We start from the raw sequence: 14,816 nt of genomic DNA, 5'->3' as shown, positions 1-14,816 counted from the left end.
ACTTCATGGTCTTTCCTAGAAAAAGCCTCATTTGATTTTTTGGAGGTGAAGTCTGTTGCAAGGGTAGGAAAGGAAGAGCATTTCACTAAAACTACAAATCCCAGCACCCCCCGCGGCAGAGAGCTACGGGTCCCAGTAGGTTTTATCAAAAGGAGATCCGCGGCCCGGAATTCCGCCTGAGAGGGAGAGCGGAAGAGAAGCGGGTCAGGTTTTTACGTCGCTTCGCAGACGCCACTCACGGATCGGACGTGACGTAAGGAGGGTTCCGGCTTCGGCCTCCGCCGCTGCCTCCGCTACTACAGCCGCCGCCGCTGCTGTCGCCGCGGCTTGTTCTTCCTAAAATGGCGCCGCTGGATCTGGACAAGTATGTGGAGATCGCGCGGCAGTGCAAGTACCTTCCCGAGAACGACCTGAAGGTGAGCCGGGCCGGAGGCCGTCCAGCTTGCGAGGCAAGCCCCTTCCGGCTGTGGGGCTCCCGCCGGCCCGCCCTTCTCCTTCGGCGGGATCCCTACCGGGCGCCCGATCCTGGCGCGGCGGAGGGCGCTCCGCGGGGTGAGAGGACCGGGTCCGAGGCGGCGTGACGCGGGGAACCAGGGGAGCCCGAGTCCCCCGAATGCTGTCCAGTTCTTTGAGGGGAGATCCCGGGGGATGTCACGACCCCCTGACCCTCACGGGACTCCGAGCTTAAAGACTCTCCCTCTAACTTGCGCGGCCTCCCGGAGACGGAGCCCGGCCGAGCGGGTAGTGCTCCCGGGCTGGGGTCCTCCCAGCAGAGGTAACAGGAGCCGCTGTCTGCTCCAGGGACGCGGCCGCGGTGTGTTTAAGTCCCTGAGAGGTGGAAGCCGGTGGGCGGGATCGATGCGACCTTAACGGGAGAGAATGACAAATCGCCTCTGCTTCACCACTCCCCTAAATTGCTTCTTAGGAGTGGTAGCTTTCTTCTGATAATTGGGATGTGGATCTCATTTCTTAGCCCGTTGCTGAGCTATTTAAGTGAATAAGCAGTTGCTTATCAAGAAGTTCAAATGCTTTTATGACCTCTGAGCTGTACCCCTGTAATTCAAGGTGTCGTTTTCTTGGTTTTCCAAAGGAGGTCTTACTTAGTTCAGGTTAAGTTAATGAAGTAAAGAAGTAAGCCCTTGCTATACCACTGTTTTCAAACGTATTTTGTTTTTGCAAAAACTAGTGTTTAGGACCACGTTGGTGTTTATCCGGTGGTTGCTAATGTCTGTTTTATTCCTTTAACTTTGATTTGCTATGTAGTAAGTCACTCTCTATCATTTGAATTTTTTTCATGCTGTTTTTGTAATATTTTTAAGCCACAGGCTTAAAACAATTTTTTTTCAAGAAAAAAAAATTGCCTTTTTCTTAACGAATTTTATTTCTCTTGTGAAGATTTTGCTCTGTGTATGTTTTCTTGTCTCATCTGGTACATGAAGTTTATATTTAAATCAGCCAACGAGTATGCAAAATGTTTAAGACCTCGTGTTGGTTGTGTGAAAGAAAGTACATACTTTGTAACTTACATACTGACTGCCTGTGTTATGTGATTGGTGTTCATATTCAGCCACCTAAATCAGTCATTTGCCTCTTCTTTCTGCTTGGTAATTTTGTTTTGTCTTGTTTTTGCTTTCTTCCTGATATAAGATCTTAATATAGTTCAAGTTCATGGTGGCCTCCAACCCAGTATTACCTGAGGATGACCTTGAACTCCTGGTCTTCTTGCTTCTTCCCAATTGCTGTACCCTAACCAACATGCCTGGCTTTTTCTTTCCGGTCCTTTTTTTTTTTTTTTTTTTTTTTTTTTTTTTTTTTTTTTTTTGGGGGGGGGGGGGGAGTGGTCATGTGCACATTTTGCCTTTGTAGGCCAGAGTCACCACCAGGTCACCTGGAGCTGGAGGTGCAGGCAGTTGTGAACCAAAAGATGTGGGTGATAGAAACTGAACTGGGGTCCTCTGTACAATCTTAAGTGAAGAGCCATCTCTCCAGATCTTAGATATAGATATTTTATAGAGGGTATCATGTAGCCCAAGCTTGGCTTAAACCCTGCTTCCACCTTAATAATGGTTTATTTTAGTTCATTGTGGTGTGAGGGTTGAGCTGAAATTTTTAAAGGATTTATTTGTTGTTTTTTATTTATGTAGATGTATGTGTACCTGTGTGAATTTATGTGTACCATGCGTATGCTGGTGCTGGCAGAGGCAGAGAGCAGTCCTAGCCCTTGAAATTGGATCTTCTGCAAGAACACTAAACTCTTTTAACTGCTGAGCCATATCTCCTGTTGTGTGCTTTTTAAATTAATTAAGTAATTGTTTTGTTTTGTTTCTCTGTGTGGCCCTGGGTCAAAGTCACTATAGGCCTGGCTGGCCTTGAACTCGGAGATCCTCCATGTGTCTTTGGGATATGGGTATATGAGTGCAGATGCCTTCAAAGCATTAAAGGCTGTAGTTTTACAAGCTGGAGGCTCTCTGAAGCTGTAGTTATAGGCAGTTGTAAGCAGCCTGGCGTGGGTGCTGGGAATAGAGTGTAGGTCCTCTGCAAAAGACTCACATGTATTCTTTTAATAGAAGAAGCTTTTAACTCCTGTGTCATTTCTCCAGCCCCGCATGTATCTGTTTCTTACTAGACTTCCCCACTCCCCTAGTTTTTTGATTAACTACTAGGGAAGAAAATCTAATTTTTCTGTATATCCTTCAAAAAAAATGTTTCCTATCCTGGAAACAGTTTTATCAGATTAATCTGCTTGGTCTCTGATATAGTTTCTATTTGCTTGGTTGCTTATGTGTTGAGATGGGCTTTTGTTGAGGTTTGGTCTGTTGCTATGTGTTGTAATTCTGTATCCTAAGCTCTAGGCACCTCAAGACAGGTGAAGTCTCACATATGGCAGCTTTTTTTGTGCAAAACTTGCTCCTTAATTTAAAATTATCAGTTGAATAAAGGTGCCTACTGCCTGTAGCTGGGCAAAAGAGAGGTAGGTGGAGCTTCAGTTGTCAGGCTTGGGGTCTGAGGTAGGCCATTTGGGTAGGAACAGCCCAGGTAGAACATGGCAAGTGCTATCTCAGAGTTACTGACAGGGAAGTAGACAAACTAGCATAGAGGGGTTGATAACTGCCCAGCTTTAATGCTTTAAGACTTATTATAAATATAAGGGTTTGTATCTTTTATTTGGGAACTAAGTGATCTAAGGTGGTGGAAACCCCCAAATATTATACTGCAACAGGGGTTTGCCCTAAAGTCCAGTCTTCCTGGAACTCAACTATGTAGCCCAGCCTAGCCTTGAGCTAACTGCTATTGCAGTCCTCCTTCCTCGTGAGTGTTGGATTTACAAATGTGAGTCAGTATTCCTGACTATCCAGTGTTTATGAAGTTCAATTTTAGCTAGTCTTGGTGGCAAATGCATTTAGTCCAGAACTCAGAAGGAAGAGGCAAGTGTATCTCTGAGTTTTGAAGGGAGCCTGGTCTACATAGTGAGTTCCAGCCCAGTCAGAGCTGCGTAGTAACATTCTATCTCAAATAGGAAGGAAGGGAGGGAGGGAAAGGAAAGAGAAAAGAGAAGAGAAATTCAATTTTATTTATGCTACTGGCCTACCTAGTGATTTCGGGTGAGGAAAAAGAAATTTTTATTTGTGTTGCCTGATGTAAAGTACAAACTAAAAATAGGCCAACGAATATTCTAGGAGACATTATTATGTATTTGTTTTATGCATGTGAATATTTTGTCTGCATATATGTATTTGTACCATGTGCATGACTGGTCTTAGAGAGTCAGAAGAGGGCCTCAGATCTCCTGGAGTTTTTTGGAGGTTGCAAGCCACTATGTGGGTGCTGGGAACTGAACATGAGTCCTCTGTTAGAACAAGAACTGCTGAGCCATCTCTCTAGCCCCGAGTTTTTAAAAAAAACTTTTTTGTATGATTTTATTTTATGTGTGTGGATATTTTACTTGCATGTATGACTGTATACCAAATGCATGCAGGGCGTAAGAGGGCATTGGTTCTCTGGGGGCTGGAGTTATAAATGGTTGTGAGCCACTATATGGGTGCTGGGAATTAAAAACAGATCCTCTGGAAGAACAGCCAGTGTTCTTAACTACAGAGCTCTCTCCAGCCCCAGCACTGTGTTTTTTTTTGAGGTCTTAATGCCAAAGTAAAAGATTCTACCAGAGGAAGGAGAGAAAAAATTAGAGACATTTAACAAATACTACAGAAAGTTTTTTTTTTTTCTGGAAGAAGACAAGTTTATTAATGTTTTAGATATTTATTTCTACAAATTTTAATTATGTATACTTGTGTGGGTGTGTGCATGTGTGGGCAGGTGCCTGAGGAGACCAGAGATTGGATCCCATGAAACTGGAGTTACAAGCCATTGTGAACTATCTGTTGTATGAATTTGGATCCTCTGCTAGAGTAGTATTCATTCTTTAAAAAAGGATATATTTTTATTTTATCTTTATGAGTGTTTTGCTTCCGTTGTATGTATGTGTGCCACATGTGTGTAGTGCTCATTAAAACTAGAAGAAAGCATCAGACACTCTGGAATTGGAGTTATAGACAATTGTAAGCTGCCACGTGGGTTCTAGGAGCTGAACCCAGGTTCTCTGTAAGAGTTGCAAGTACTCTTAACTGTGGAGATATCTCTCTAGCCCCTTTTGTATTTTAAGTTAATTAAAAGTTGGAGGCATTAAAAAACTTATTTTAAATGAATTCGTAATGCTCTGACTGAATTGGAAATGGATAGATCACCAGTACCAGGTGTACTGAAGGAATGAAGGTGAGCACACATTGGCATAATGACTTAAAGGGCTTATATCTATGAGAAAGACTCCACAGAATACAACAAAAGTACAAGTTTTCTAAGCTGTGGGTGACATTCTGTGTATGCTCGTATGTGTTGAGGCCAGAGGTCAACCTCAGGTGTCTTCTTTAGTCATTATCCTCCTTGGGTTTTTTAGTTTGATTTGGGTTTGTTTGTGTTTCGAGGTTTGGTTTTGTTTGAGACAGAGTCTTTTACTAGATCTAGTATTTGTAGATAACTAGTAGATTGGCTGATCAGCACCCTTGGGAATCTAAAATTACAAGCATGCACCGCCATGCTTGGTTTTTGTTTTGTTTTGTTTTGTTTTGTTTTGTTTTATTTTAAGTATAGTATAGGTAGATTATGGGAGTTGAACTGAGATCTTCATGTTTAGTACTTTACTGACTGAACATCTTTCTAACCTAAAAGTACAGATTTCATATCTGGTTAAGTAGAAAAATGAATAATAGTAGTAAATTATAGTATATAATTTAATATAAAATATAATATAAAATTGTTAATAAGCTTAAGAGGTTTCATATTCTGTTATGTTGGGGATCAAACATAGCACCTTGTACTTGCTAGGTAAAATCTCTATCACTAAACTATAACCTGAATCACGTCAATTCCTACCCTTACTTTTGGAAAGAGGCCTAATTCCAGAGAGATGACTCAGAGATTAAAAGTGCCAATGTTCAACCCCAGCACCTGTATGGCAACTCACAACCATCTATAATTCCAGTCTTAGAAGATCTGATGACATCTTCTGGCCCCATAGGCACTGAACAAGTGTCTTTATGCCCATAGTGCACAGACATACAGTCAAGAAAAACACATAAAATAAAGAAAAATATTTTTTAAAAAAGCATCTGGAGAGGATGTGGAGTACCCCAGGTGGTAGAGTATTTGCTTAGAATAAATGGAGCACTTGACTTGATCCCCAGCAATGAAAAACAAAAAAATAGACTTGAAGGCAGAATGAGGAGGTTCAGAATTTCAGGGCCATTTTTATATAACAAATTTGAGGCTAGTCTGTGCTACATGAGATCCTGTCTCAAACAATAAAAATGAGGAAGAGTTCTATAGCTATAAAATTGAGATTTGTCTCTTCTCTCTCTCTGATTTTTTGAGACAGGGTCTTGCTATGTAGCCCTAACTGGCCTTGAACTTATAGCAGTTATCCTCATTGGTCTTCCTTGTTCTGGGATTACAAGTGTGCATCACATTGTCTGGCCACTATGCCAACCTTTTTGTTTAATGCTAGAAGAGTATTTTCGCCGGGCATGGTGGTGCACGCTTTAATCCCATCACTTGGGGGGGGGGGGTAGAGTCAGGCAGATTTCTGAGTTCGAGGCCAGCCTGGTCTACAGAGTGAGTTCCAGGACAGCCAGGGCTATACAGAGAAACCCTGCCTCAAAAAAAAATCTAATAATAATAATAATAATAATAAATAAAAAAGAAGAGTATTTTCTAAACCCTTTTTGATAATGCCTGGTTTGTTTGACTGTTAAGCTTCAGAGTCATCTTCTCCTGTGTCAGTTTAGAATATTCTGTAGCAATACTGCCTAGTATAAACACAATGCCTTCAATTTTCTAGTAGCTACATATTTTTTGTAACATATAAAAATAAATAAAAGGGGTTGGGGAGCTAGCTGTACTTAAGTGTGTACTATTCACATAGAGGACCCAGAGGCACTGGCCCCATAGGCACTGAACAAGTGTCTTTATGCCCATAGTGCACAGAGCCCAGGTTGTACTGGCCACAAACTCCTGTAATTCCACCTACAGGGACTCTAATACTCATTCTGGCCTCCCCAGGAATATGCACTTATGGGTGCATACCACTGCCCTCACAGGGACATGATGAAAAATAAAGTAGCAGAGGATGGCCTACTCGTGGTCATCAATGGGAGGAGAGACCCTTGGTCCTGTGAAGGCTCTATGCCCCAGTATAGGGGAACGCCAGGACCAGGAATGGGAGTAGGTGGGTTGGAGAGCAGGGGGAGGGGGAAAGGGATAGGGATAGGGGATTTTCAGAGGGGAAACTAAGAAAGGGGATAACATTTGAAATGTAAATAAAGAAAATATCTAATAAAAAATATGAAAAAAGAAAAGAAAAAGAAAGCACTGAAGCAGTTCAGAGCCAGTCAGGCTACACAACCTTGTTTCAAATAAAACAAACAATAAATGAGAGTGAAATATATCTTGGGACTGTGGAGATAGCTCTTGTGGCAGAGGACCTGAGCTTGGTTCCCAACACTTATTCACAATAGGTGATTCACAACTGTCTAGGATTCCAGCCCTAGAGGAACTCAATGCCTCTGGCATTTTGGGGTACCTGCACTCAAAGCTCACAGACCCATATCATACACATAATTTAAAATAAAAATTAATCTTTTTTAAAGCAGGTAAAATGAATATTTATACCAATTTCAAGTGAGTATGTCACAGAGACATAGAAACAAGGGCTTAATACATGCGATACAAGACCTGACTACTGAGTCTCTGTCTTTCTCTGTGTGTCTCTGTCTCTGTCTCTGTCTCTCTCTCTCTCTCTCTCTCTCTCTCTCTCTCTCTCTCTCTCTCATGTGCATATGTGTTTTCAGACTTACTTAAACTTGATGTGGCTAAATAAGTGCTAGGATTACAGGTATAGAACACCATGCCTAACTATTTTCTTAAGTAGCCTCTTGTATGAAATAATGTCATATGAGTACCAAGAATAGAATTAGATGCATCTTTCTCTCCCTTTGGAGGTCTCGCAGTATAATAAAAGATTAGAGAGATATAGAGATATCCTTATACAGTATAGGAGGTGCTCTAATAGAAGGCTAAACTCAGAGCCTTGAATGTGAGTTTGTTTCTGTTTTTAAGATAAGGTCTCACTTAAACAGCTAACCTTGTTTACAGTAGTCTTCCTGCTTTCTGCCTCTCTGGTGCTGAAATCACAGATATATACCCGAGTTATATCTGCGCGCGCACACACACACACACATAGAAAAATTAATTTTGAGATATTGTTAGCATATGGCTAACTAGAAGGAAGGTCAATTTAGAGACAACTATTGCAGAGATACCTCCTTTGTTTTTGGAACAGGGTCTCCCTGTATAGCTCTGGCTGACCTGGAACTTGCTAGTTTCGAGCTCAAGAGAAATCTACTGGCCTCTTCCTCCCAAGTGCTGTGATTAAAGATCTGGGCTCTGTGCCTGGCTATAGAGAGATACTGTGTTGGTGGTAGGTTTGTTTGTTTAGTTGGTTTGGTTTTTCAAGACAAGATTTCTCTGTGTAACAAAACAAGTTCTCTACCTGTCCTGGAACTTGCATTGTAGACCAGGCTGGACTCAGACTCACAGAATTCTGTCTCCTGAGTGCTAGAATTAAAGGTGTGGGCCACCACATGGGACTAAAGATAGACTGTTTTATGTGGTAAGAATAAGACAAAAATCTTAAAGATGTCTGAATGGAATTTGAATATCTGAATGATTATTTTGAAGGAATACTCTTGAGGGATTTTTAAGGGCAGTAAAAGAGGTTTTAGAAATAATGTTCTGGCAACATTATGGATGATGGACTGGAGTGAGACATGACGGTCAGAAATAGGTACAGTGGTGAAGGCTTGTAATACCAGCACCAGAAGGTAGAGACAGGAGGGTCACAAGTTCAAGGTCTTCTTCAACTATGTAGAGAACCTGGACTATGTGAGACCCTATCTCACAACAACAACCACATATATAATATATATTTTATATATTTATAATTTTGAGGGTCAAGAGGGAACAGGGAGTTGGGGGTCAGAGAATAGAATGGGAGACCATGAATGTAAATTTTGAGGAAGATATAGAGAAGAGAAAGAGGATTTCCTAAGAATGGGTCCATGAAACTGTTATTGTCTGAGGATTAAGAATTAGTTAAATGTCATCATGCACCATCTTCCGGGTGGAGAGAGCACCCACAATGGGTCAGAAGGTGAATATGTGGAGCAAGTGGGCATGTGGTTGGATGCCTACACTGAAGTCATGGGTCTCTGGGAACTGGTCTGGGGCACAGAGGCAGCCTTTGACTGTCACCCACATCTGCTCACTGGCATGTTGGCCAAGTCCTCTGGCTCAGTAGCAGTCCTTGGGTCTGTAGTCTGGCTTTCCTTTTTACAGTCTGAAACCCCTGATGCTGAACAAGTATGTGAAGCTGAAGGGGGCAGGGGTGGGGGGATCACTGCACTACACCATGCTGCACATCCTCACAGGGGCAGGACACCATTCTCAAGGCCATGTTCAGCAACCATGCAGAGGTTCTCACAGATACCAAAGGTTGGGTGCTGATTAACTGGAGTGGCTGTCACTTTGATACAGTCCTCAACTACCTGTGGGACAGGTCCATGACACTGTCTGAGTGTACCAGAGAACTCGGGGAACTGCTAGGTGAGCTCTGATACTACCTGGTAGAGGGCCCGATTGAAGACTGTCAGCTGGTGCAGCAGTGTCTTTATTGTTCTACCTGGTCTGGAATTTGCTGTGTCGGCCAGACTAGCCTTAAAACCACAGAAATCTGCTTCCCCCTCCTGAGTGCTAGAATTAAAGACTATGCTTAGCTTCCGCCTTACTTTTTGAGACAAAGTTGTACTGAAAGTGGAATTCACTGGTTTGTCTAGGCCTTCTGGCCAGTGAGCTCAAGGACTTGCTCACCTCCACTTCAGTGATGAGATTACAGTGTATGCCATGAGCTTTTCACATGGATGCTAGGAATCTGAACTCAGGTCTTCATGATTGTTTGATGAACTTTATTGTCTGAACTTTATTGATTTCTCTCCAGTCCCACCACATATTATCTTTAGAGCAGTATTACCAACTATAGAAATTTAGGAAATAGATTACCAAAAAAATAAAGCATCAATTTTTTCCAGGTTTGTGTGTTTGCATATGTATGTCTATTCACTAAAATGAGGCCATGTTGTATGTACTGTTTCATATACTGCTTTTATTTTTTGACATTGTCAGTAATTGATATTTTTCTCTGTCAATAAAATTTTACTCTTAAAAAAAAAAAGAATTAACTGAACATGATAGGAGGAGGTACTAATTTGCCCTGAATTTGAGATAAGATTTTTTAGGTTGTGACTGTTTAGAATAGTAAGAGAAGCCAAGTTTTCTACAAATCAAACAATAAACAAAGCTCTGAAGGGTTTGGGAGAAGGAAAGCCCATGTCTTGCCCATGATATGCCTAGGCTTTATGGGGCTACTACAGTAGAGTTGCTGACTTACGAAGGGTATATACTGAAGTTTCAGAGTTTTCTTTATTTTTGTGGGTACTTGATAAGAACTTACTTGCTACGTCTGTTATTTGTTCAGCTTTGAGGTACCAGAGATTGAAGCCAAGACCACGTGATTGTTAGGCAGTTCTCTGCCACTCAGCCATATCCCTAGCTATAAGCTCCTGTTGAATCAGAGATGAAAGGTACTGCTTAGGGACATTGCTGTCTAAATCCTCATTTGGGATCTACAAAACTAGCATTCATAGGAAGCAGTTATTATCTTACTCTACTAGTTAGCATATCTGGGTTAGATGAAGGATAAAGAATCCTGTCTAAGTAGCTGACATGTCTTCTCGAGGCACTCAACCTTGGAAGTTGACAAGGCTTCTTAGTGATGTTCTTTAGTTTATGGTACGGAGTATGGAATGGAGTATGGGTGCCGCGGGCCCCAGCCTCCAGCCAGCAGAGGTGAGGAAAAGAGGACACTTACACCAAGGCAGGGTTCAAGCAGCTTCCTCAGCTTCAGCTTCTGCAGCACTTCAGCTCAGCTTCCTTTTATTCTGGGGGATCGCCCAATTTATCCGCCTCTCTCATCACTCTTCATCATCCAATCAGCATTCAGCACGCTCTATACACGAGCCATGCACGCAGACAGGGTGCATGTTGATAGTCCAGTGACTCAATATCATGCTTTATGATGTTATGCATCAGGCGGACAGCACATGATCATTCAGGTGTGCATGATCAGGTTCTTGGTAAACAAGCAGGGATCACAGGGCTTGGCAATGAGCTGGGGCACCATCTTGGCTCCCACATGTGGGCCAGTTATCAGAACTTGCAGTTTGGGAGTCATTTTGGACTATGAGATCCAGCTTCAATTGGGTACAAATGCCAGCATATTGGAATGTGGAAACTGTGGAGCCTTTCAGGATTCCATTAGGATTATGATCTGTTTCAAAACATTTATTAAATGATAACTTGTTTTGTTACAGAAAGGATTATGGGTGTTTTCCAAAGATGTGTTCAATCGAGTAGTAAAAAGAATAAATAAGGAAAAACAAGTCAGAAAATAAGTTAGGTTGTAACCAGCAGTGAAAACATGGAATATAAAAAATGCTGCAATGACCAGGACTCTTTCTAAAAATTAGACACTTAGGCATTCTAGAAGCTGACTGGCTAATATTAGACCGTGAGGTGTTTTTTTAAGAGGATATAAGCCAGGGGCTACTCAAGGAAAGCACTGTCCCTGATAAGGAGAACAGAGGCATTCCTTCTTAGTTAGGTCTTCCCTAAAGGTTTGGTCACAGTCTCTTGTGTGTCGTGTTTATAGTCCGCACAGTAACACACTCCATGGAGACTTTATTCAATAGTGAGAACATGATACTGCAGATTGGTTGCATAGCATTAAAGTATAATTCAGAAGAAAAGAACAGGTGGAAAAGGAAGGTAGTATGATAAGAGTGAAGACAGGCCTCCCTAAATCAGAGCTTCTTAAACCTTTCACTCATAATCCCTTTCATCAAAGAATTCTGTGAAACCCCTGGTATTCAGGTATAAGTTAGACATTTTTATTCATTCTTAAAAAAAATTACTTTTAAAATTACTTTAAAACAAGTCCTTGGAAGCCATGTGTGGTAACACACACCCAGCACTCAGGAGTCAGGCTGGCAGATCCCTGAGTTTGAGACCAGCCTGGTCTACAGAGAGAATTCTGGTCTACAAGAGTAAGTTCTAGGTCCTCCGCCCGGCTGGCCGTGCCAGTGTCGCCAACCCCGCCCGAGCCGCGGCGCCCTGCAGGCCCGGAGCCGCTGGCCGAGCGCGCCCGGAGCCCGGCGGGGCACGGCTGCGCGGCCGTTGGCGGAGGAGCCGCGGCGCCATTAGCGCCGCCCTCGGCCGCACCGCACCAGGCCGAGGCGCCCCCGAAGGTAATCATTGCCAAATGAGGAGGAAAGGACGATGTCATCGAGGTTCTGCAGCCAGGCATCCTTCTTCCCTGTGCAGTATTAAACACTCCCCCACTCGAGAAACACTGACGTATGCACAAGCTCAAAAGATGGTGGAGATAGAAATCGAAGGGCGCTTGCATCGGATCAGTATTTTTGATCCCTTGGAGATCATACTAGATGACCTCACTGCTCAAGAAATGAGTGAATGCAACAGTAATAAGGAGAACAGCGAGAGGCCACCTGTTTGCTTAAGAACTAAGCGTCACAAAAACAACAGAGTCAAAAAGAAAAATGAAGTCCTGCCTAGCACCCACGGCACACCGTCTTCAGCCAGTGCCCTTCCCGAGCCCAAGGTGCGGATTGTGGAGTACAGTCCTCCCTCTGCACCCAGGAGGCCCCCTGTGTACTACAAGTTCATCGAGAAGTCAGCCGAGGAGCTGGACAATGAGGTAGAGTACGACATGGACGAGGAAGACTACGCCTGGTTAGAGATCATCAATGAGAAGCGGAAGGGCGACTGTGTCTCTGCTGTGTCACAGAATATGTTTGAGTTCCTGATGGATCGCTTCGAGAAGGAGTCTTACTGTGAGAACCAGAAGCAGGGTGAGCAGCAGTCCTTGATAGATGAGGACGCTGTTTGCTGCATTTGCATGGACGGGGAGTGCCAGAACAGCAACGTTATACTCTTCTGTGACATGTGCAACCTGGCTGTGCACCAGGAGTGCTACGGGGTACCCTACATCCCTGAGGGCCAGTGGCTTTGCAGCCACTGCCTGCAGTCTCAGGCCCGCCCTGCGGATTGCGTGTTGTGCCCGAATAAGGGCGGTGCCTTCAAAAAGACAGACGATGACCGCTGGGGCCACGTGGTATGTGCCCTGTGGATCCCAGAGGTTGGCTTTGCCAACACCGTATTCATTGAGCCCATTGATGGTGTGAGAAACATACCTCCTGCCCGGTGGAAACTGAAATGCTACCTCTGTAAGCAGAAAGGTGTGGGTGCCTGCATTCAGTGCCACAAAGCAAATTGCTACACAGCATTCCATGTGACATGTGCCCAGAAGGCTGGCCTGTACATGAAAATGGAGCCTGTGAAGGAGCTGACTGGAGGCAGCGCCACGTTCTCTGTCAGAAAGACTGCTTACTGTGATGTCCACACCCCTCCAGGCTGTACCCGGAGGCCGTTGAACATTTATGGAGATGTTGAAATGAAAAATGGTGTGTGTCAAAAAGAAAGCTCAGTCAAAACGGTCAGGTCTACATCCAAGGTCAGGAAAAAAGCAAAAAAGGCTAAGAAAACACTGGCTGAGCCCTGTGCGGTCCTGCCGACCGTGTGCGCTCCGTATATCCCCCCTCAGAGATTAAATAGGATTGCGAATCAGGTGGCCATTCAGCGGAAGAAGCAGTTTGTGGAGCGAGCCCACAGCTACTGGTTGCTCAAAAGGCTGTCTAGGAATGGTGCACCCCTGTTGCGGCGGCTCCAGTCCAGCCTGCAGTCCCAGAGAAATACGCAGCAGAGAGAAAACGATGAAGAGATGAAAGCTGCCAAAGAGAAGCTAAAGTACTGGCAGCGGCTGCGACAAGACCTAGAACGTGCACGCCTGCTAATCGAGCTGCTGCGCAAGCGGGAGAAACTCAAGCGAGAGCAGGTGAAGGTGGAGCAGATGGCCATGGAGCTCCGCCTGACACCGCTGACTGTGCTGCTCCGCTCAGTCCTGGAGCAGCTACAGGAGAAGGACCCTGCAAAGATCTTTGCCCAGCCGGTGAGTCTCAAGGAGGTACCAGATTATTTGGATCACATTAAACACCCCATGGACTTTGCTACAATGAGGAAACGGCTAGAAGCGCAAGGGTATACAAACCTCCATGCGTTTGAGGAGGATTTTAATCTCATTGTAGATAACTGCATGAAGTACAATGCCAAGGACACCGTGTTCTATAGAGCTGCAGTGAGGCTGCGTGACCAGGGAGGGGTTGTCCTGAGGCAGGCCCGGAGAGAGGTGGAGAGCATTGGCCTGGAAGAGGCCTCCGGAATACACCTGCCTGAGCGACCCATCGCAGCCCCTCGGTGGCCCTTCTCTTGGGAAGAGGGTAAAAACTGTATCCAGGAGGACAGCGGATGCTTTTCCTCTCAGACTGCACTCACTAAGACTCCAGCATGTGGGCCGAGTGAGTGCTCCTGAGGTGCATGCACCTCGTATATGCAGCACGTGGTCCTCACCACATTTTTACATACCCATTGGGAGAAACACATATCTAGGTGCTGAAGGCACCGAAGACACCATAGTTGAGGATTCATCCCTGAAGGGTCTGACCTTGCTTCTGAGGAGGTCGTGCATTGAGAAGGCAGCTGTTTATTAGTCGTCACATTTCAGCTGAGAAACAGAAGCAGGAGCTAATGTTGGCTGTGCCTCTGATCCTCTCTCGGGGATGCTTGCAGGATGCATTGAGGGCTCAGCCTTAGCCTGCTTCTAGGACATGGCCTAACCCTTGTAATCCTACAGGGCAAGCTTGCTCTCTGGGCCCCACCATGCACATGCTCTGTGTTCTTCATTCATTTCTTCCAAGTAAGGAGCTGTTTTTAAAGATAAGGTCTCAGTGGGTGGCCTTGGCTGGCCTGGAACTCAAAATGTGGATCAGGCTAGCTTGGAATTGACCGAAGTCCACCTGATTCTGCCTCCTGAGTGATGTGTTTAAAGATGTGCACTATATGTAGCAGAAGATGGCCTAATCGGCCATCATTGGGAAGAGAGGCCCCCTTGGTCTTGTAAACTTTATATGACCCAGCACAGGGGAAGGCCAGGGCCAAGTAGTGGGAGTGGGTGGGTA

At 44.4% G+C, this 14,816-nt stretch overlaps 2 protein-coding genes across 3 annotated transcripts in view; both read left to right on the top strand.

The window, feature by feature from the left end:
- The first annotated feature begins 238 nt into the window (after positions 1-238).
- Ppp6c (protein phosphatase 6 catalytic subunit) overlaps positions 239-14,816 on the top strand; it is a 37,633-nt gene continuing 23,055 nt past the window's right edge. Inside the window, exon 1 of the mRNA XM_021192067.2 lies at positions 239-416. Coding sequence (XP_021047726.1) covers positions 342-416 — 75 coding nt within the window. The 5' untranslated portion in view covers positions 239-341. The remainder of the gene's footprint in view (positions 417-14,816) is intronic.
- Positions 11,932-14,521, top strand: LOC110319525 (bromodomain-containing protein 1-like). Of its 2 annotated transcripts, XM_029536200.1 has the most exons (2): positions 11,964-13,839; positions 13,930-14,521. In XM_029536200.1, the coding sequence occupies exons 1-2, from the start codon at positions 11,984-11,986 to the stop codon at positions 14,168-14,170; spliced, it is 2,097 nt and encodes a 698-aa protein (XP_029392060.1). In that variant the 5' UTR covers positions 11,964-11,983; the 3' UTR covers positions 14,171-14,521. The 2 variants fall into 2 exon arrangements, with proteins under 2 accessions (XP_029392059.1, XP_029392060.1); XM_029536199.1 differs by having other exon boundaries at positions 11,932-14,521.

The sequence above is a fragment of the Mus pahari genome, chromosome 3, assembly GCF_900095145.1.
Source record: "Mus pahari chromosome 3, PAHARI_EIJ_v1.1, whole genome shotgun sequence".
NCBI lineage: Eukaryota > Metazoa > Chordata > Mammalia > Rodentia > Muridae > Mus > Mus pahari.
This window is presented reverse-complemented; position numbering and strand designations above follow the sequence as displayed.

Bases quoted from the DNA above. Each gene is read 5' to 3' on its own strand.
- LOC110319525 (XM_029536199.1), top strand. From the start codon at position 11,984: ATGAGGAGGAAAGGACGATGTCATCGAGGTTCTGCAGCCAGGCATCCT.